This window comes from Rana temporaria, chromosome 13, assembly GCF_905171775.1.
Source record: "Rana temporaria chromosome 13, aRanTem1.1, whole genome shotgun sequence".
NCBI classification, from domain to species: domain Eukaryota; kingdom Metazoa; phylum Chordata; class Amphibia; order Anura; family Ranidae; genus Rana; species Rana temporaria.
In genome coordinates this window covers 52508003-52529549 of record NC_053501.1, presented here as the reverse complement: position 1 = coordinate 52529549, position 21547 = coordinate 52508003, and the positions used below count along the sequence as shown (strand labels likewise).

Below are 21547 nucleotides of genomic sequence, written 5' to 3'. Positions count from 1 at the left end.
AGTGTTTTACCTTGACAATGTGTGCTTTCCTAAATCCATTAGTGACATCTGACAGTAAACACATGTATCCTCATTAATCCTTTTCTTCCTGCTATCAGGATTAAACCTCCTGGCTTCCGCCAGCCGAGACAGACTTATCCACGTTTTAGACGCTTCTAGGGATTACAGCCTCCAGCAAACCTTGGATGATCATTCTTCATCGATCACTGCTGTGAAATTTGCTGGTAATTTCTGTTGATTTTTACACAATTCAATATTATCTGAAAGATGATGGCACTATGTTGTTAATTGTACTCAGGATGTTCTGCTGTATGAATGTGTAGCCAATGACCTCTTTCTCTTGTATATGTTTTTCTGATTTAAATTTTTTGGTGTTGCTCCCAAATTACCCTGGAGATTAGGGCAGGCCATAGACGAGTCAAAAGCCAAACGTTCTGTTGATTGAAAGATAAAATTGGCGCGTGTGATTGTGTCATCATCTTTTTTTATTTTTCGAAACAAAATGCAGCATGTTGGATCAGGCACGTTTGATTGCACCGCAAAAATCGCGTGTCGCAGCTGACACACTAATGATGTGAAAAGCGAATGGCCAAGAATGTTCGTTTGGTTTTTGACTCCTCTATGGCCTGCCTTAACATTGTGACTGGCCTTTAAAGGATTTACTGCTCAACAGATTCAGTAAACTTGCTCCATCCCATCTTTCTTATAAGGAATTGATGAGAGAATTAATGGAGGCTGCCATTGCTAAATTCTCTTTTTGCGAATGCTAGATGCCTGGCTGTCATTCTAAAGCTTCAGTGCTGTCTGATAAGTTGATCTGAAACAAATAGAAATTGGCATTTCTCTTACTCATTTGCAGCATGCTTGTTTCATGCCTGTGATTCAAAAGTACCAAAATCAGATACAGCTAGGCAACTATCATCTTCTCAAGGAGGCCAGTAAGGATGGACCCCATATGTCTCTTACAAGAGAGTAACTTTAAGCTTTAGCACTGTTGGGGCTCATTTTCTTTTGTGGTTGGGTGGTAAAAACATATGGTCGTGCCGTGTACACCTGTCACCACAATAGGATGAGCAGCTGTGTCTGGGCAGCCACTGAATTCTCATAGGCATAAATGGGCTGCCTGTGGAGGGCACCTGCTGGATAGGGACTCCTAAACAAACGGCCCATTCATGGTGTACTGGCCTCAGTGTCTGTGTGAACAAGCCTGTAAACATTACACTTTAATGAAACACTGTCTCCATGTCCATTCATGGCAAAATGACAATGTCTTCAGAGGTCCCAATGACCATCTGATCTTCTTAGTCAGCACTCCCTAACTGTTCTTTCCACTGCCACAGCCAGTGACAATGCCTGGTGCTTCCAGGTATGGGGGGCATGTGACCACCTCCCATGTGAGTTCCATGATCTATCAGCCAATCACAGAGAGGCTATCACTGCTCCCCCTCATGTCCAACATTGGGGACTTTAAAGCTGACTGTGAGGAAAGAGTAGCAATGACAAGGTATGTATAAGTGTGTCGGAAGGTGGGCCCTGTAAAAACGTAAAGCCCAACTCCAGGCAGATTAAAAAAAAATATATATATATCCCTTGCAGTGCGGCTGTGCCCATATGACAAGGGTAATGGAACGCTTTTTCTAGGGGAACAGAGAAACAGTTTTACCTCCCTGATACTCCGTAACCCCCCACACCACCAGGGCTATGCAGCCTGCTCGGGTCTTGATAACATTAGGATCCTAGACTGGTTGGAGGTGCAGAAGGACTGGTCTTTCTGCGGGGAGAAGCAAAGTATTGGCTAAGTAGATCTCCTTTTATTTTTCCCCTAAACATAAATAATTTACCCTTGCAGTGCAGGCACAGCCCAACTTAGTTGCCCAGAGTTGGGCTTTACCGTTTTTTTTTTCTGATAACGTGGAGAGGGGATGTCAAATTTTTATTACTGCTCGTTTCGGTTGAGGGGAGGTTAAAACATTTTATTGTTGCAATGTTGGAAATTTGCTCTGATTTCCTGTCCCAGTGACAACGTTTTGAACAGGTCAAGAAGTCTACCAGCCAGCAGCCTACCTTCAAAAAGCAGCTCTATTTTTTTGAGCACCACATTAATATTGTGCTGCTGGCACTCCTCTTGCCAATTTCATATGATTGCTGACCTCTATATTTTTAAAACCCCAAGAACAGTGCAATAAAATGTTTCAATAAGGGCTGCAACTAACGTTTATTTTCATAATTGATTAGTTGGCCGATTATTAATCAGTTAATAACCATAAAAAAAAGTGCAATGGTAAATATAAATAACCAACTATATGGTTAGGGAGCAAAATCTCTAATCCGCTCTGAGAATAACAGAAGGAAGAGATAAACTGTATATACTATTTAAAGAGTGAATCTGGTAAATATCATCAGACTCGGAGATCAATTTTTTTTTATAAAAAATAAAAATCTTCCTTAAAAAATCAAATTAATTTTAAGAACGTTCGTTCGATTTTCTAATTATTAGTGGGGTCAAATTGATGTTCATTTTCAACCACAGTGACCGGAAAATTTAGGAATAATAGAAAACTTCTTGGTCTAAGCAATTCTCAGACAGTGTATCTGTTTTTTGTTCAGAAATTACATTCATTTTAAAAACAGAATGTTAAAAACAAGTGAAAATTTCAGACAACATTCTTCAGTGAATGTACAAGGATTTTTCGTATGAATATTCTCGTCTGAAAATTGATCCGTGTGGCCAGCATAAGGCTCGTACTATGCAGTTTGCTTATAAACTGTTTATGCGGTGCTTTTTGCTGTGCATTTAGTTTTTTGCTGTGATTTGCGATTTCTGCATTTTTTTTGGGCAGATTTGTTGTTGGGCAGAATAAAAAACACAAATTGCTGCAAAAAAAGCATTACATGCGGCCTCTCCATTGAAGTATGTTGAACCACAGTTTTGCATTAGAAAAAAGTCCCTGACCCTTTCCAAATACGCAGCAGCTTAAAAAAGCATAGACATGAACCTTTCCCCTAAGGAAACCATGTAAATGAACTGTAGTGCGTTTTCTGCAAAAAGCACCAAAAAACACATAGGTGTGAACCAGGCCTAAGATGATTTAGTATCATAATGGGGTTAAAAAAAACTAAAATATTTTGAATAAAAAAAAATAATCTAAAATTAGCCCTTTATAGTACAAAAAGCAGATAATCACTACTGTAAGGGGTTAATTTTTTTACTGTAGAACTGTGAAAGTAATATTTACAGTAGTGATTATTTGCTCTTTTTGTGCTATAAAGGGCTATGTTCGTTTTTTTAACCCCATTATGTTACTGGCCGATTAATCGGTTATGAAAATAGTAATCGATTAATTTCATAATTGATTATCAATTTAGTTGTTTCGGCCCTAGTTTCAATGCTCAATCTCTATCCTGTTTAATTTTCTGTTTGGAGAGGACACACAACACAATATCCTATTATAAAAGACTCCAGTCCTGCACAGGAACACAGTAACAAATCCTAAGTTAGTTTCCTGGATAGCATCATTAGCTCACAAACCGATCTAACTAGTTTCCTTGCATTGCTTATTAAAGCATAATCCCATTGTACAGTGTAAGGGGAATTCAGATTTTTGTGATATCACGTTTTGCTTCTATGGAGAGCTGTAAATTTGCAGCAATGCCAGTTCCACAAAGTGCCACAATGCCTAATAATGTAACCCTCGTGTCTGTTTTAAACCACTTTTAAATGTTACTTTTCTAGCCAACGATGGCAAAGTACGAATGATCAGCTGTGGAGCCGATAAGAGCATTTATTTCCGCACTGCTGAACAGGTACGTGAATTCCGATATCTTTACACAAGTGCAAACAACTCATCCATGACCAAATGCAGTAAAAGGTCTATAAACCTTGTCTTATTATTAAACCAGACCCTCTGACGCTGTGATGAGTCGTATGAACGCTGCACAGTAGCTGTTCTGCGGTTCTTTTAACAATTCTATTAAATGCACTCTTTCAAATGTTATGTATGATGCGTATTTTGTTTGTGGATGCAATAAAAATGTCTGCAACCCCCTCTGCTCCCTGTGGCTCGCAGAGCATGGATCATTAACTTGTTAATAGAAGACTTAAGGCGGCCATACACGGTTCGAATTTCGAAAGAATTTTCTTTAGAAAATCGTATCAAAGAATTTTCGTACAAATTTTGCACCGTTAGTGGGCTGCAGCAACAGCCGATTTTCGTGCGGCAAACTAATTTGAGAAATCCGACACGTTGTACATTTTTTGAAAAACAAACGATTTTCTGATCAATGATGGGAGAATCGTGCGAGAAATGTAATAGAAAAAAAAATGTGCAAGAAAAGAATATTCCCGGAGAGAAACGAATATTTCTCGGCAACATGAAAGTTTGGTCGGCCGAATTTCGAAAATCAATGGTGGCATCATCGGATCACAAAAAAAACGAACTTTCTGATTTTGAAAAGAAAATTTGTTCGAAATTCGACCGTGTATGGCCTGCTTTAAACTGGCCATAGATTATTCGAAATTCAGCTGCTTCAGCAGGCTCTGGCTGGATTTTGATCCACCTGTGGCGGTTTCAGTTTGTGAAAAGTCAATCTAATGATCGCTTCTCAAAAATGGACTTGTTGGAAAATGTTTGTTCTCTGCTGCAGTGCTGGTCGATCAGTGTTTTCTGAGAACGGAGAAGTTCCTGCTGTCAGAATACAAGGGAGGATTCCTCCATCCACCTTGCATGTGTGGATGAGGGCATCCATTCAGCTTTTATCGATCAGCTTGCTAGCTAGTCATAGAAAAAAATAAAGTACTCATAGACAATTCTTTTTCTTCATTTTTTTTCCCGATCAGCCAGTGGGATAAAGAAAAAAAAAAAAACAATCGGCTTTTCTCATCTATACATGCAAGGTGGATGGGAGTAATCTTCCCTGCTGTGCCATTGTATATTTGACAGCGGGATTTGGCTGCAAGTCGGTGATCCACAAACATTTTCCAACAGTCCTGTTGGAATGGAATGCCCATAAATGGATTGAAATTCAGCCAGTACCTGCTGAACTGGCCAAATTTTAATTTCTAGCTTTGGAGGGTGGTTGAAATATGGGGGCTGGGTGAAGCTTCAAAGATTAATTGTAAGAAAGTAGGTCTCCATTAATTCATGTGTTCTTAGGAAAATCTTTTGTGCCTTTTACGGTTTGATAATTGTGACTTTTATTTTCAGACTGGAGAAGGGGCGATCCATTTCACTCGCACACACCACATTGTACGTAAAACAACCTTGTATGATATGGACGTAGATCCTGGCCTGAAGTATGCAGCCATTGGCTGCCAGGACAGAAATATCAGGTAGGGTCTAACTTTTGCTTGTAGTTTTGTGTTTTCTATATGTAAAATATCTTTAAGATCAGAATAAAATTGAAAGGAAACTATTCTAGCTTGTTCATGTAGAACAAAACAGAGCTAAGTATTGCTTTCATTGTCACAACTACTAGTTGAACCCTATTCAGCCACAGAGTTGTCTTCATTGATCTGACAATAATAAGTTATTATCTGTTTGCTGTGAATTACTGCGCTTTGCCCATTGTATGCTCCCTTGTTCTTTTTATTGAATATTCCTTCTAGTGTTCTAACATTTTAATAACACCTTAATACTTTTTTTTATACCATCTTAATCAGCCTAATATTTATCCAAGTCCTAAGCTACTTGATCTATTTTTTGAATATGAGTGTTAATGGTCCTATTGTGACCCTCTTGTTTTGCGCTTCAGGATATTTAACATCAGCAGTGGGAAGCAGAAGAAGCTGTACAAAGGTTCACAGAGTGAAGACGGGACTCTTATTAAAGTAAGTATATCCTGCTGGGTCACTGGGTATTACTACCCATCAGAGTGTCGGACAGATTTATACTCGTATGTCCATCATAACCTGATTAAACTTTCCAGTAGATAATTGCTGAAATTGATACAGGAACCAAAGCCTACATACCCAACTATTTAATTTTTAATACTGCCATTCCTCTGAAGTGCTAGTCAAGTAGATCCTATAATACCCTGGTTAGGGCTCATTCAGGCTGACAGCAAGATTCTGCATACAAGCATTCCTGTCTGTCAGTAATTTCCTGTATAACATCAGGCAATGCACTTATGTAGTTTAGTTTCTCCTCAATTTTTCCCATTTAAAATAGTCATGTTCCTTGAAACCATGTCAGTTATGCCATATATTCACTGATTTTGGAAGGCAGCTTTTGGTCTTGTCTGAAAGGTGTCCTGTTCCCTGCTGTAATTATACCATTTTCCAAACGGTCTTTCTTAAATTGGTATTAAAGCTTTGTGTTTGTTTTTTTTGTTTTTTAAATAACAAACATGTTATACTTACCTTCTCTGTGCAATGGTTTTGCACAGAGCAGCTCCGATCCTCTTCTTTTTGGGTCCCCCGCTGGCGCTTCTGGCTCCTCACCCTAAAGCAGTGAGCCGCTACTCTATGCATCCATAAGACACATAGAGCCATGGTTCTGCCCTGCCCCCTACTCTCTCCTCATTGGCTTAATGGCTGTGATTGACAGCAGTGGGAGCCAATGGGCTTCTGCTGTCGTCTACCCCAATGAGGAGGGAGAGTCTCGGGACAACCGAGGCCATCGTGAACATCATCATTGGATCGGAGGGAGCTCAGGTAAGGATTGGGGTGGGGGCTCATGCATAGAATGCTTGAAGGTAAATAAACTTCAGCCATTAGAACCACTTTTAGGGTAGCTACTTATTATTGGAAAGATATGTAATGAATTGTAATAAAATTGTTCCTATTATGAACTAGGTCATTCAGTACCTATAACAAAGATTCTTGTATGTCCAAGCCAGGGTTTGTATGTGTACTGACCAAGTATGAAAGAGTTAAGTGGATTTTCCAGGACAGTCATAGATTTTTTGGCTCCTTGCATAGTAGTAAATGCTAATCAGCATTATTTACTGCTGACATTAAAGCACAGTCAGCAAAGCGGACACCAATCTGCAGGGAATTTCAAGCTCTAGTAATGATTTGTTTCCATGATAGCTGTGCTTTGCATGCAGTGTGCATATGTACATTTCTCGCTCTCTTTCTCTCTCATCTGGCTCTAGGATTTTTACTATTCCTGGCATGCAACAAACGAAACCTTTTACTTCTATAAATTGCACTAAGAGCCATATAAAAGGATCCCATGACCAGCACACATGTATAGGGACTCCTGTATGTGTTAATGAAAACCTAAGAAAAGAGAGATATAAGTCTTCACTTTTCCTCTCAATAGCAGGGGCCAGGGCTGGCAGGAGTTGAGTCTTTTTTGAGACATGACTGCCTGACAAACTTAAAATTCTACAGTTGGCAATCATAACGTCTGTATTTTTACTCTCATAGGTTCACTTTAAGCTTAGTTTTAGATTCCACCCCTGGAATAATTGACCAAAGGATCAATCTGACTACCACTGACATGGTCAAGTTGGAATGTTGTGTTTCCTCAATATAGGGATAAAATGACAGCTGTCTCTTTGTGGTTTTATCGCTTTCTCTTTGGTCAGCATTTGGTCAACTATTTTTTCCTCAACTCTCCCCAAATCTTTTTTGTTCTTTGCAGCACAATTTATTTAAGTTGCAATTGTCACTTTGCACCCGCTGTATATTACGGTATGTATTTAACAGGCTGGCTGACTCGCTTATGATCGAGTAGTCCTGTAGTGGATCGAATAAGGTTCCTCGGAATAAGTAAGAGGCCTTGCCCCTGCACCATGTTAAACTACTCATTGGTTTCTGTTATTTAATTGTGTTAATTAGGTGTTATGTCCTTGTGCCCCTAGCTTTAAAAAGTCAGCACAAGGGCTTTTTATGGTGCTGAGTGGTTATGTTCTCTAGTCCCTAAATAGCCCTCCTTACCAGGGTGGCGATGATTGTTGTAGGTACACCATGTCTCTAAAGGCTGAAGGTTTTTTACTGTCATGCATTCTATGCATGATGGTAAAAAACCTTCAGTATGCAGCTCCACCCACAGCCCACGAATACTTACCCAAGCCCAATCGCAATGTAGCGTTGTGTACGAGAGCAGCTGCTCTCCTGGGTCTCTGCCTCCTCATTGGCTGAGAGACAGCAGAGGGAGCCATTGGCTCCTGCTGCCGTCGATCATGGCCAGTGAGGAAGGAGTGGGGTGCGGGGCTGAGACCCGTTCTGTGTGCCTTTTTATGAACACACACAGCGAGTCTTGAAAGCAAGCCAGGAGAGCTGGCAGGGAACCCAAGAAGAGGAGGAACGGGGCTGCTTTGTGCGAAACCATTACATAGTGCAGGTAAGTATGACATGTTTGTTATTTAAAAACAATATATATAACATACACCCCACAAATCTTTTTCTGTAGCTGGGGTTTTTAGCGGGTGTTTTTAACTGCAATCTTCTAAATTCCTCCAGGTTCAGACTGACCCATCTGGACTTTACATTGCTACTAGTTGTTCAGACAAAAACTTATCAATCTATGATTTCTATACCGGGGAATGTGTGGCCACCATGTTTGGACATTCAGGTAATAACATTTTCATATATTTAACCTCTTCCTACCCACCACAGTATATAAATGCAGATACATGAAAAATATCGTTTTTTTTTTAGAGCAATCAGCTGATACCTTGCATGGCTGATTGTTCTCAATCCCAGCTGTCACTGATAATCTGCTTAAAAATATAAAATGCAGAGCTGGTTTAATTATCAATTCTTATTTTAACTTGAATAATAAACCTATAATGCATGCAATAATTTCAACTAAACCGTTTATAATTGCTTTACAGAGGTTGTGACTGGAATGAAATTCACCAATGACTGCAAGCACCTTATATCTGTGTCTGGAGACAGGTATGGAGGTCTTTGGGATTTCATAGTGCCTTTGTACATATTGTCTTTTAGTTGGAACTTTTTGTATTTGAGGCCCCAAAAAAAAATGCATGTTGACCCTTGGGGCCATTGTATTGAAAAGCACTGGCATACATTAGAGGCATGCTTTACTTTGTCTTACTACTTAAAGCCCATTAATGGTTTATTTCTGCAGCTGCGTTTTTATTTGGCGCCTCAGCTCTGAGATGACCATCAATATGCGCCAAAGACTGCCTGAAATGAGACAGCGTGGAAAGGTGGTAGAGAAAGCAACACCCAACAAAACAACTAATGCACGGTATGGGTCAGGAACTGGAAGGTTTGCTAATTAGGATTTTATACTTGAATGTTCATGTTGGCTTGCATTCCTATTCCGTTTTTTCAATTTTTTTGATTTATTTTTTCACAATCAAGTTTAATTGAAAGTAAATGACAGTTTACAAAGTGGAATCAATGCATATAGTTAGGGCATGTTGGATATACATGGCTTTTTACATAGAATAGTCAAGGTAAGTAATAATGTGGTTTGGTAGTAAGGGGATACAAAATAATATAAGAAAAACATAATTATAATAATGATGATGAAATAATAATAATAATAAAATAGTAATAATAATCATAATATAAATAATTATCAGTTCATCCTAGTTAACAGGTTAGCTCCCAATTTTTATTTCCAGGAGCAAAAGCTATATCTTAAAGGATGAGTTCACCTTATTAAAAAAGAAAGTAATAAATGCACTTCCTTTTGCAGGTAAAATAAAATCTGCATTTAAAGCGGATGTGCCACTAAAAAAATATATTAAAAGCCAGCAGCTACAAATACTGCAGCTGCTGACTTTTAATATAAGGACACTTACCTGTCCTGGAGTCCAGCGGTGATCGCAGCAGATGACGAGCCGATCGCTCGTCACCCTGCTGCTCCCCCCTCCATCCACGGTGAGGGAACCAGGAAGTGAAGCGCTCCGGCTTCACTGCCCGGTTCCCTACGGCGCATGCGCGAGTCGCGCTGCGCCCGCCGATTGGCTCCCGCTGTGTGCTGGGAGCCGAGTGTTCCCAGCATACAACGGGGGACGGACGGAAGGTAAGGAAAAAACCCGTCCTTTGCCCGTATCGTAGGGCCGGAAGTGGGTGCAGATACCTGTCTGTAGACAGGTATCTGCACCCCCCTCCCCACTGAAAGGTGTCAAATGTGACACCGGAGGGGGGAGGGTGCCGATCAGCGGGACTCCACTTTAGAGTGGAGATCCGCTTTAATATTTTTTAAACTGGAGCCTGTAAAGCATGGGTCTTCAAATTATGGCCCTCCAGTTGTTCAGGATCTACAATTCCCATCATGCCTAGTCATGTCTGTGAATGTCAGAGTTTTACAATGCCTCATGGAAGTGTAGCTCCGCAACAGCTGGAGGGCCGTAGTTTGAGGATCCCTGCTGTAAAGCATTGCACCTGCGATCTGCTAATGCCAGGATTCTTCAGACTCTCAGTAGACTGTCTGCCCATACCTCTGATACAGGCAGGCAGTTACTCATTACAGGAAGAATCAATGCACTACGAGGACGCTCACCAGTGCCCTCGCAGTTCATTAAGAACTACAAGCCATCAGCTACAATGGACAATGTTACTTGTAGGTCATTCGAACTCTGTGAATAAATGACATGGGCACAGCTCCGCATGGCCATGCGGTTTTTAATTTGTGACAATAAGGGTGGGGAAAAGATCCCTTGCTCTCTGTCACAGGAAGAGGGGGGATAAGGGGGAAAGGATGCAGGAGCTGAAACATGTTACATGTTCCACCCATATTTAAGGTGAAACACATAACATGTTCCAAAGGTGAACTTGGCCCTTAAACCTGTCATGAGAACAATGGAGACAGAACTCTGTGAATGAAGGACACGGTCATGTGAGTGGAGCCTCGCATGGCCGCTCTGTTTTTAAATTGTGACACTGGGTGCGGGGAGAAGATCTCCTGCACACTGTCACAGGGAATGAGGGATTGGGGGGAAGAGGAGGCAGGAGCTGGAACTTCTTACATGTTTCACTATAAATACGGGTGAAACAAGTAACCTATTCCAAGACGAACCTAGCCTTTAACTAAACAAGCTGAAGATGGAAACTGATTAGTTGCCATGCACAGCTGCTTCAAATTCTGTCTGCTCCAATTTTCATAAATATCCTCCACTCTCCATTTTGAAAGTTATTGCATCCAATTTGTTATCATTTTAATACTCCAAGCAGGGAGACTGTGGGAGATTAGCTAAAATACTTAAAGGAGTTCTCTAAGCTAAAACGTTTAACCCCCGCTGTGCCCGGGCTGTAAAACTATACAAAATAAACTTTCACTTACCTGCCTACGATCCCCCGTTGTTCCGATATCGCCGTCCCGTTCTCCGGTCCCGGTCTCTTCCACTTCCTGCGGGTCGGTGACTCACAGTGCGCTCAGCCTATCAGCGGCCGCAGCAATGTCCCGTCGCGGCCGCTGATAGGCTGAGCGCACTGTGAGTCACCGACCCGCAGGAAGTGGAAGAGACCGGGACCGGAGAACGGGACGGCGATATCGGAACAACGGGGGATCGTAGGCAGGTAAGTGAAAGTTTATTTTGTATAGTTTTACAGCCCGGGCACAGCGGGGGTTAAACGTTTTAGCTTAGAGAACTCCTTTAAGTTTTTCCTTTACATACTGTATACCCAGTGAAGTGACTGGTTTCAGATGATACACAGAGATGAAACCAATTATTCCACATAAGCTGTACCTGTTTATCGCCAGTCTTTTCTTCTACATCTGTTCAAAGTTTAGAATTTATACAACTTGTCTAAGCTTTCAAAAAGCGAGGGATGGAGATCTGAAGTTACACTCTGCAGAGCTCAGTGAAGGGAGCTTTGAGAGCTGATTGGAGGAAAAAACACCCCCCTCCCCCTTTCACACATCGCACAGGGACAGAGTTAAGGCTATCAATCACTGGCTGTGTGCTGCAACTCCCTCCCCTGTCATTTGTTTCACCTCCTGGTGTCAGGAAAAGTTGTCAAAAGTGACTTGTGCAGATAGCAGAGGAATGAGGCAGCTGACAGAAATGACACTTAGTGCTCTGGTTTGAGGACACACTATAGAATGATATGGTTTGTTCATAATTAATATCAGAGGTTTACAACCACTTTAACCCCTTCCCGACCGCCGCATGTACATATACGTCGGCAGAATGGCACGTACAGGCACATTGGCGTACCTGTACGTCCCTGCCTAGACGTGGGTCGGGGGTCCGATCGGGACCCCCCCCCCGCGACTTGCGGCGGTCGGGTCCCCTCGGGGAGCGATCCGGGACGACGGCGCGGCTATTTGTTTCTAGCCGCTCCGTCGCGATCGCTCCCCGGAGCTGAAGAACGGGGAGAGCCATATGTAAACTCGGCTTCCCCGTGCTTCACTATGGCGCTGCATCGATCGAGTGCTCCCTTATATAGGGAGACTCGATCGATGACGTCATTCCTACAGCCACACCCCCCTACAGTTGTAAACACACACACAGTGTACACCAAATCCTACAGCGCCCCCTGTGGTTAACTTCCAAACTGCAACTGTCATTTTCACAATAAAGAATGCAATTTAAATGCATTTTTTGCTGTGAAAATGACAAAAATCCCAAAAATGTGTCAAAATTGTCCGAAGTGTCCGCCATAATGTCGCAGTCACGAAAAAAATCGCTGATCGCCGCCATTAGTAGTAAAAAAAAAAAAATTAATAAAAATGCAATAAAACTATCCCCTATTTTGTAAACGCTATAAATTTTGCGCAAACCAATCGATAAACGCTTATTGCGATTTCTTTTTACCAAAAATAGGTACAAGAATACGTATCGGCCTAAACTGAGGGAAAATTTTTTTTTTATATATGTTTTTGGGGGATATTTATTATAGCAAAAAGTAAAAAATATTGCATTTTTTCAAAATTGTCGCTCTATTTTTGTTTATAGCGCAAAAAATAAAAACCGCCGAGGTGATCAAATACCACCAAAAGAAAGCTCTATTTGTGGGGGAAAAAAGGACGCCAATTTTGTATGGGAGCCACGTCGCACGACCGCGCAATTGTCTGTTAAAGCGACGCAGTCCCAAACTGTAAAAACACCTTGGGTCTTTGGGCAGCAATATGGTCCGGGGCTTAAGTGGTTAAAGCGAACTTAGAGCAAACCTTTCAATGATCTCTTTACATCCGGGGTCTTAAACTGGCGGCCCTCCAGCTGTTGCGAAAAATGCCTCTGCCTGTGGGAGTCATGCTTGTAACTGTCAGCCTTGCAATGGCTCATGGAACTTGTAGTTTCACAACAGTTGGAGGGCCACCTGTTTGATACCCCTGCTCTACATCCTTTGATATTCTTAGTATGTTTTTGAACGTTTGCTGCAGATATAGTACATCCTCTATTCCTAATCTAGATGTGTTGGGTAAGCAGAGTCTTTTTATATTCCCAGAAGGGAGACCATTGCGGTGATGTGTCCAATTCCTGCACTGTCATCTGACAGTGACAAAGAAGGGATTGATGAAGGAAGCGATGAGGAGATCACAAGTAAGGCAACAAGTTTAATTTAGTTAGACCATGTTAAGTTTTCCTTGTTTTTTTTTGTCCTCTAACATACACTAAGGATTTAATCGCATCCAGTGTCTCGAAATCTAAAAATTATAGTTTTTGATTATGTGGAGAAAGGTTAAATTGTCTCAGTATACAATGTTTGAGACTATATATTTTTTTTTTAATTATTCATTTTATGTTTTAGATTTGGATAAGCCCCCAAATATTACTGACTCCTTTAAAAGAAGTGGATCTTACTGGGAAATGAAGAGGGTAAGTCTCCAGACTTTGTTATCTAGTAATTAAGTAGTAGTTATAGTGAGTAGTAGAATTGTGCTTATTGTAATAATAGCTTGTTCTGTAAGAATGTATCGGTGTGTTCGATTGGAGTGATCAAATATTCTCTATAAAGTGGCTAATTTAATTACCTTGATTAAGTTCTTGCAACTTCAGGAATTACATTACTTTTTTTGTTTTGTTTTTAATTACTGACTTTTTTTTTTCCAATAAATCCAAGTTTATTAAAATGTAGAAAAATGGCGTACAGACAATTGTAACAATGGTTCAACATTCCCCATACAGTCCATGGCAAAAACAGTTACTTGTATTCATAGCGACTACATTCCCTTCCGCAGGTGTATCCCCTGGCATAAGTAAACCGAAATAAGCACGTCCCCGACCATGTATAACATAAACCAAAACATTTTGATCGACAGTACCACTCATTAGGTCCCATATGACTCCCACCCTGTTAACCCCCCTCTGGCTCTCACCGAGGGTCTGCCCCTCCACTCTCAGACAGTACACGTTTCTCCATCTTCCAGCCACCTGTCCCATACATTGGAGAATTTTTGCGGTCTCCCTCTATGTTTATAGATCATTTTCCTATATGGGAGAATAGCATTCACCTCCCTCTTCCAGTCCCTCAGTGTCGGTGCCACAGGTTGCATCCATACTTTCGCTACTGTCTTTCTAGCCATAAATAACGTTTCACACAGAAAGATTGCTTGATATTTTTCTATATCCACATCGGGCAGCAGTCCCAGCAAACACAACTTTGGGTCCATGCCCACTGGGGTTCCCATATTGTCATGAAGGAATTGTGTCACCTGCAACCAGTAAGCCTGTATATCCGGGCAGTGCCATAACATGTGATAGAACGAGCCCTCTTCAGCTGCACACATAGGGCACCCAGGGCTTCTCGTGGTTTGAAATTTAGCCATTCTCTGTGGTGTAATGTATGCCTGGTGTATTATATACAATTGGGTTAACCTGTCTGATAGTTTGGGGGATGCAGCCTTAACCCCCTCCAGTATTTCATCCCACTCAGTGCTATCTATGGGGCCCAGCTCCCTCTCCCATTTTTGTTTGGCTACCTGCGCTATCCTGCTGGTCCTGCGCCTCCTGATAACATAATAACAATTGGAAGTGAGTTTAGCCGACTCTTTCCCAAATATCACATCCAGCACTTGTGGGGCGCTCACCTCCATACCGTCCATGCCCATCTGGGCTCTGAGGGCATGCCTGAGCTGCAAATATCTGAAGTGGAGCTGTGGTGGGAGGGAAAACTCCTCCCTAAGTCTAATGTATGGCTTCGGGCCCGTTGCTGACATGACCTGGGACAGGAATAATATCCCGTACGATGCCCATATCCCCGGATCGGGCACCGTATCTAGCTCAGGCAGGGAATTATTTTTCCATAGCGGGGTGTGTGAGTGTATGTGGCTCCTGCCTTGTTTTTTAAGGCCAACATCCCACACTTTTTGGTGGTGTGACAGCATTTCCGCCCCGAATCTAGGGGTCTTGCATCCTCCCAGCCCTCTCCTAAAGATTGCCTGCACTGGAGTGTGGAAAGGGCTATCCGGCTTATTACAGACTAGCGATCTATACCTCTGCGATTCAGACGTATTAAAATAGTAGATGTGAGACAGTTGCGATGCTATGTAATAATCTTGTATGTCCGGAAGAGAGCACCCCCCCTCCGTGTTCGGGTTTTGGAGTATACGCCATGCCAGCTTGTGCCTACCTGAGCCCCACACAAATGAATTTAAAATAGCCTCAAACTGTTTGAAAATCTTCATGGGTATGTAAAGGGGAGCATGCCATACCATGTATAGAATTTTGGGCAATAGGATCATTTTAATTAGGTTTATTCTGCCCATCACTCCCAGGGGTAGCTTCGCCCACGCCTGCGTTCTAGATTTAATCACTGCAAATAGAGGTTCCACATTCAGAGGGACATAGTCTCTAAGGTTCCTCGTGACCCGTACCCCTAAATATTTAACCTCCGCCACCCTCTGTAATGGTAATGCTTGTGACACTGCTGGGGGGGGGAACTGATCCAGTGGAAGGATTTTGGACTTCTCCCAATTAATCCGCAGGCCGGAATATTTCCCCACCTCCTCTATGATGTTTAAGGCTGCCCGCAATGAGGGGCCCTGATCCTCCAGATACAGTATGGTGTCGTCGGCATATAAACCAATCTTTTCCCATGTGTCTCCCCTCCTGAGGCCCACTACCTCTGAGTTCATTCTAATGGCTATTGCCAACGGCTCTGCCGCCAATGCATATAACAACGGCGACAGGGGGCATCCCTGCCTCGTGCCTCTTTCCAGGGAGATCTGTTCCGATAGCCACCCATTCACGAACACTCTGGCCTTGGGGGACTGATACAATAGCTGTACCCATTTAATAAACCATGGGCCAAAGCCGTAGCAGCCCAGGCATTCCCACAGATACAACCATTCGACAGAATCAAAGGCCTTAGCTGTGTCTAAAGCAACTACCACCCGAGTCCCCACGTTATCATGCTGTGCTTGTATGTTCATAAATAACCTCCTGATGTTCATGGCGGTGTTTTTCCCTGGCATAAACCCTGTTTGATCTCCATGGATCAGCGAAAGGATCACGGAGTTCAGCCTAGTCGACAGAACCTTAGCTAAAATTTTGATGTCCACTGGAAGCAGGGATATTGGTCTATACGATTCAGGGTATTGAGGGTCCTTGCCCGGCTTAGGAAGTACAATAATCTGAGCTTCTCGCATAGAGGGGGGGAGAGTTCCCTCATCAAATATAGAAAGGTATAGCGCCCTCAGCCTGGGGACCAGCGTCTCTGAATACGTGGAGTAAAACTCTAGCGGGAGGCCGTCTAGGCCAGGAGCTTTAGACTTGGCCAGTTGCGATATTGCCGTGGCTATGTCCTGAGTAGTGATCGGGGCTTCCAACATCTGCACCTGCTCCCGACTCAGCCGGGAAAACTGTAGTGTGTGAAGATATGCCTGAACCTCCTGTTGCGTATGTCTACTTTGGGATCTATATAAGTCCTCATAGAAGTTTCTAAACCTGTCTGCCACCACTGGAGGATCCGTGACTACCGAGCCGTCCGGCTCTATCAGTGAAACCACCACTGGCGGCCTGTCCTCCAAGTGCGCCAGGTATGCCAACATCTTCCCCGCCTTTTCCCCATGTTCATACACTCGCGTCTTGCTAAAAAATATGCGCTGCTTGGCCTTCTCCAGATGTAGCTGTGTGACCATCCTAGTCTGCATTCTCAGCTTGGTCAGATTTTCTATTGTGGGCTGAGTGTTAAATGTTGCCTCAAGGTCCTGCAGCGCGTCTTCCGCGCTATTTACAACTATTTTGGTGGACTGTTTAAGTCTGCGTATTTTCGTGTCCAACACCCTGCACACCTGAGCTTTGAATGTATCCCACCTAGAATTGATATCCGTGTACCCCTGTCCCTCAGGGAGTATAAACTGGAGTTCTCGTTCGATTTTGTCATGGTCAGTTAGAGCCGTCAGCCAGAAGGGATGAAGCCTCCATCCCCTCACAGGAGCCCTATCTAGCAGAGATAACTGTACCCAGCATGGCGAGTGGTCTGACATGGCCCTAGGTGCGAATCCAGCCCCCCCCACCTTGGGCAGTAATGCAGTTGATACTAGAACATAGTCAATGCGGGACATTGTATCGTGACTGGCTGAATGGCATGTAAAAGCCCTGACCGTAGGATTCCTATGTCTCCACACATCTACCAAGGCAAATTCTGCCATCAGGCGACCCAGTCTGGACAAACCAGGGGTCCCGATGGGTCCCCCCGGCATTGCCGGTCTATCCAGGCTGGGATCCATGACCATGTTAAAATCTCCCATCCATATTGCCGGTATCGTCGGGTATTTAGCCATAAATGCCAGTCCCTGAGTGACGACCTCCGAGCTATAGGGAGGAGGGATATAGCAGGCTATCAGTAACACAGACATTCCCCCAATGCGTGCATGTAAAAATAGATATTTCCCCTGCTGATCCGACTCCAGCGCATACAATTCAAAAGGGGTGGCCTTTGACACCAGCAGTGATACTCCCCTGGAGAAACTGGAATGGGTGCTGTGATATGCCCATCCAATCCAAGGGCGCTTCAATGCGGACTGTAAATGGCCGGTAACATGCGTCTCAGTCAATGCCATGACATTCGCCTTTTGCGCTTTAAGATATGTTAGGGCCGCCGTGCGCTTAATTTTGTTCCTCATTCCCCTCACGTTCCAGGTTAGGAATTTAATAGAGGTCATGTCAAATCTAAATTAAACTTTCGGAGTCGGATCTGCAGCACCACATTTCTATACACCTGTGCATTTTTCATTAATCCTTGTACTTCCAATACTTCTGTTCTTGCATATACATATTGCCATTTCCCATCTCCACAATGCATATACCATTTCCACAACTGTTTGGGGTCCCAACCGTGGTCCCATATTTTCTCAACACCCCTCCCCCCACCCAGCCCAGCACCTCCCAAACATGGTGTGAGCATACAAACCCCAACTAGCAGAACCCTTAAAGAAAAACGAAATAACACATCATCCAGCAGGAAAACCTGACTGGAGGCACGGATCTTAGGTTCTGTGTGTACCATGGCGAAACCATTATACACTCGTCTAACGGGACGATTGTTCACTGAGCAACACGTGGACTCGATACGGGGAAAACACAACATATCCCCAGTATTGTAGTTTCGTGTGCGCTCCTCTGGCTGACCAAAGTCTGTGTTCTCATCCGTTCCCACCGCTACAACAAATCTGCTTCAGGATCTTGTTCTTTTCCACTGCGGCACACCAGTATCGCTGAAAAGGGGAGCTCCATCCCCCCCCCCCCGGAGCCCCGGAGGGGGTCCAAGCCAGTCCGCAGGCCTCTTCCGCGATTATCCCACATAATTTCCCGGGTCCCATGCTCCAGACCCACAGATAAACGAAAAAAGGGGAGGGTACCACCCCACTAGGGGGGTATGGCAGGATATAGCAGCAATGTCATGTTCTGGGGATCCCATATTATTTAGCAGACAGAACTATTAGCAGACCTTTATGCAGGATGGGGGGGGGGGGGAAGGGAGACCCCCTCCGAACCCCGTACCGTCTGTCCCCTGCCCCCCCTAAGTAAAGTACTCACGTATTTCCATAGCAGGCCTTATTCCTGTCTCCCCTTCCGATCCAGCCATTCAGCAGCTGCGGCCGGGGTGTCAAAAAACAGCACCCGTCCATCCTCTTCCACCCGCAATCTGGCAGGAAACAGCATGGCATATTTTAAGTGCAACACCCGCAGGCGACGTTTTACATCTTGAAATTGAGACCTCTTTTTCTGTACGTCTGTAGAGAAATCCGGGAACACCGCTATCTGCGCATTTTCCACCCGCATGTTCCCCTTTTCCCGGGACAATCGCATGATTTTATCTCGGTCACGGAAGTTCAAGAATTTAGCAATAAACGTGCGGGGAGGGGCCCCTTCAGGAGGGGGTTTTGCTGGGATCCTGTGTGCCCTCTCCACCGCAAACATGGCGGAGAACGCCTCCCTTCCATAGATTTTGATCAGGAGTTGCTCCAGATAGTCAGCTGGGTCTCTGCCCTCCGTCCGCTCCGGTATCCCAATAAAGCGCAAATTGCAGCGGCGGAGTCTGTTCTCCATTTCATCTTGGTGCGCGTGTAATTGTTGGAGTTGGCGCTGCACACCCTCCGCCGCCCTCTGCATGGGATAGAGAACGTCCTCCGCTGCCCCTATACGTTCCTCCGTTTCCTTCACCCGCTCCCGGACCGCAGATAGATCCTGCCTCATGAGTGAAATGTCTATTTTCACTTCGTCTATCTTTGTCGTCAGCGTTCCCTGCAGCACCGCTATCGCCTCCAGGACTTTGGCCGTCTCCCGAGGCCTCGTTGGCGCCATCTTTGGCCTGCTCCTCTCCCCCATCGTGCCGGTACTTGGCCAGTTTGTCCGCCGCAGCAGACGATTTTTTTCGGTGGGGACATGTCTCACACCTTTCCCACTGATTCCAGGCTAGTTTCCAGAGTTTTCACCAACTCAAATAGGCAGCCAGGATGTTGTACAGGAGTATCTGCCAGAGGAGCTCCTTCCACCCACGTCCTACTCCATCGCTTGCCAGGCCACGCCCCTCTTTAATTACTGACTTTAGTGTTTAAGCCTCATCTCTTTTATAAGCCGATCCGAATATAAGCAGAGGCACCTAATTTTACCACAAAAAAATGGAAAACCGTATTAACTCGAGTATAAGCCTATGGTGTCCATTTGCATGCCTTAATGTGCCTCACTGTGTCCACGTTCGATCCTCACTGTGCCCGTGCCTCACTGTGTCCATGCCTCACTGTGCCTCACTGTGTCCATGACTAGACTTACGTTTAACATGGGAGTATATAGAAAGGGTGCACGGCTTTGAAAAATCGGTGCTCCCTGGCCGTAGGTCTCCCAGACAGCAAACTTTGCACACTTGTAGAGGAGAACTGGGGCTACATGTGTGCCAAGGTAACCTATGGCCGGCCGATACTGGGTCCCCAAAGTTATCGGAGAAATTACCGTTTAACATGGGAGTCTATGGAAGGTGTGCCAAACTTTGAAAAATCAGTGCTCCCCAGCCGTAGGTCCCCCGGATAACAAACTTTGCACACTTGTAGAGGAAGAGGCTATATATGTGTCAAGTGGGGCTATATGTGTACCAAGCTTTGGGTCCAGGGGACCTACGGCCGGCCATTACCGGGTCCCCAAAGTCCGGCTCGAGTATAAGCCGAGAGGGGCATTTTCAGCACAAAAAAATGTGCTGAAAAACTTGGTTTATACTCAAGTATATACGGTACGTTTTTATTGAGTGTCGGGAATATGCGCTCTGCTACCCAGCTGCTGCTCTGTCCCGCCCCTTCTCTCTGCTGTCCATTCACAGAACACATTGTATTTTGTCAATGGGTTAATAAAACTCAAAGCCTTTCATGATTGGACAAGAGGAAGGGAAGAATAGGCAAAGCGGCTGCCAACCTCATCAAGTGGCATACACCTCATTGGACTTGACCCCTTATAATCCAGCGCTTGTTTAAAAGTGCTACAATTCCTAGCACTCTTTCTGGCTTCTTTAAATCTATTTCTCTTTTAATACAAAAAAAGTCTAGCTCACTGCAGATTGGCATTGCAAGTCAATGATCTACCAAGACATGTAGATCTTTCTCCATCTTTGACTGCCCTAGCCATACCCCTCTAGATTGATTGTGCATGTTATATTGTACTTACAGCGAATGTTTTTTTTTTTTTTTTTTCTTTTATGGCTGGATATAATGACAGTATATTGTAACTATTTTTTTTTTTTTTTTTAATGGTGATTTTGTAATACACAAAAGTAATATTCATTGTTTGTTATGCAACTGTTTAATTACAAATCGTCAAAATTTTCTAAGTGCTTGAAAGTTGCTAGTAATTTTTTCTATCTTAAGGAGAAGGAGGCTTGCATTGCCCAGCGTTCAGACTCTCTTGAAAAGACACGCAGACAACGTGTCCGCTGGTCCCAGCCTGGAAACCTTGAAATGACAGTGAAGTCGATGCTCGATCTCCGCCAGCTTGAGTCTTTCTCTCCATCTGACGACCTCCTAGGACACCACGAGGAACAGGGGGCAATGTTACTTGATACAAATGCACAGGCTAGTATGGTGTGAAATGTGCACAGGTGTAGCACGCCTATTATAGTGCTGTGTATGTATATAGTAGGCAAGCTTTCTTTAAAATGGCATCGGAGGAAACTTTATATCATGTACTGGCAGTTTATTAAGTGGGAGAAGGGGGGAAAGTCCTCCTTTATATGGAAAATTAGTAT

The 21547-nt window shown here is 43.7% G+C and overlaps 1 protein-coding gene across 4 annotated transcripts in view; it reads left to right on the top strand.

Moving 5' to 3' along the window:
• MAPKBP1 (mitogen-activated protein kinase binding protein 1) overlaps nt 1-21547 on the top strand; it is a 235117-nt gene that overhangs the window by 182814 nt on the left and 30756 nt on the right. For 3 of the 4 annotated variants that reach the window (XM_040332107.1, XM_040332106.1, XM_040332103.1), the window contains exons 14-23: nt 99-224; nt 3734-3804; nt 5205-5329; nt 5752-5827; nt 8411-8522; nt 8785-8848; nt 9042-9185; nt 13322-13416; nt 13625-13692; nt 21171-21374. In XM_040332107.1, the coding sequence (XP_040188041.1) occupies nt 99-224; nt 3734-3804; nt 5205-5329; nt 5752-5827; nt 8411-8522; nt 8785-8848; nt 9042-9185; nt 13322-13416; nt 13625-13692; nt 21171-21374 (1085 nt within the window). The remainder of the gene's footprint in view (nt 1-98; nt 225-3733; nt 3805-5204; nt 5330-5751; nt 5828-8410; nt 8523-8784; nt 8849-9041; nt 9186-13321; nt 13417-13624; nt 13693-21170; nt 21375-21547) is intronic. The other variant, XM_040332104.1, reaches the window with a different exon arrangement.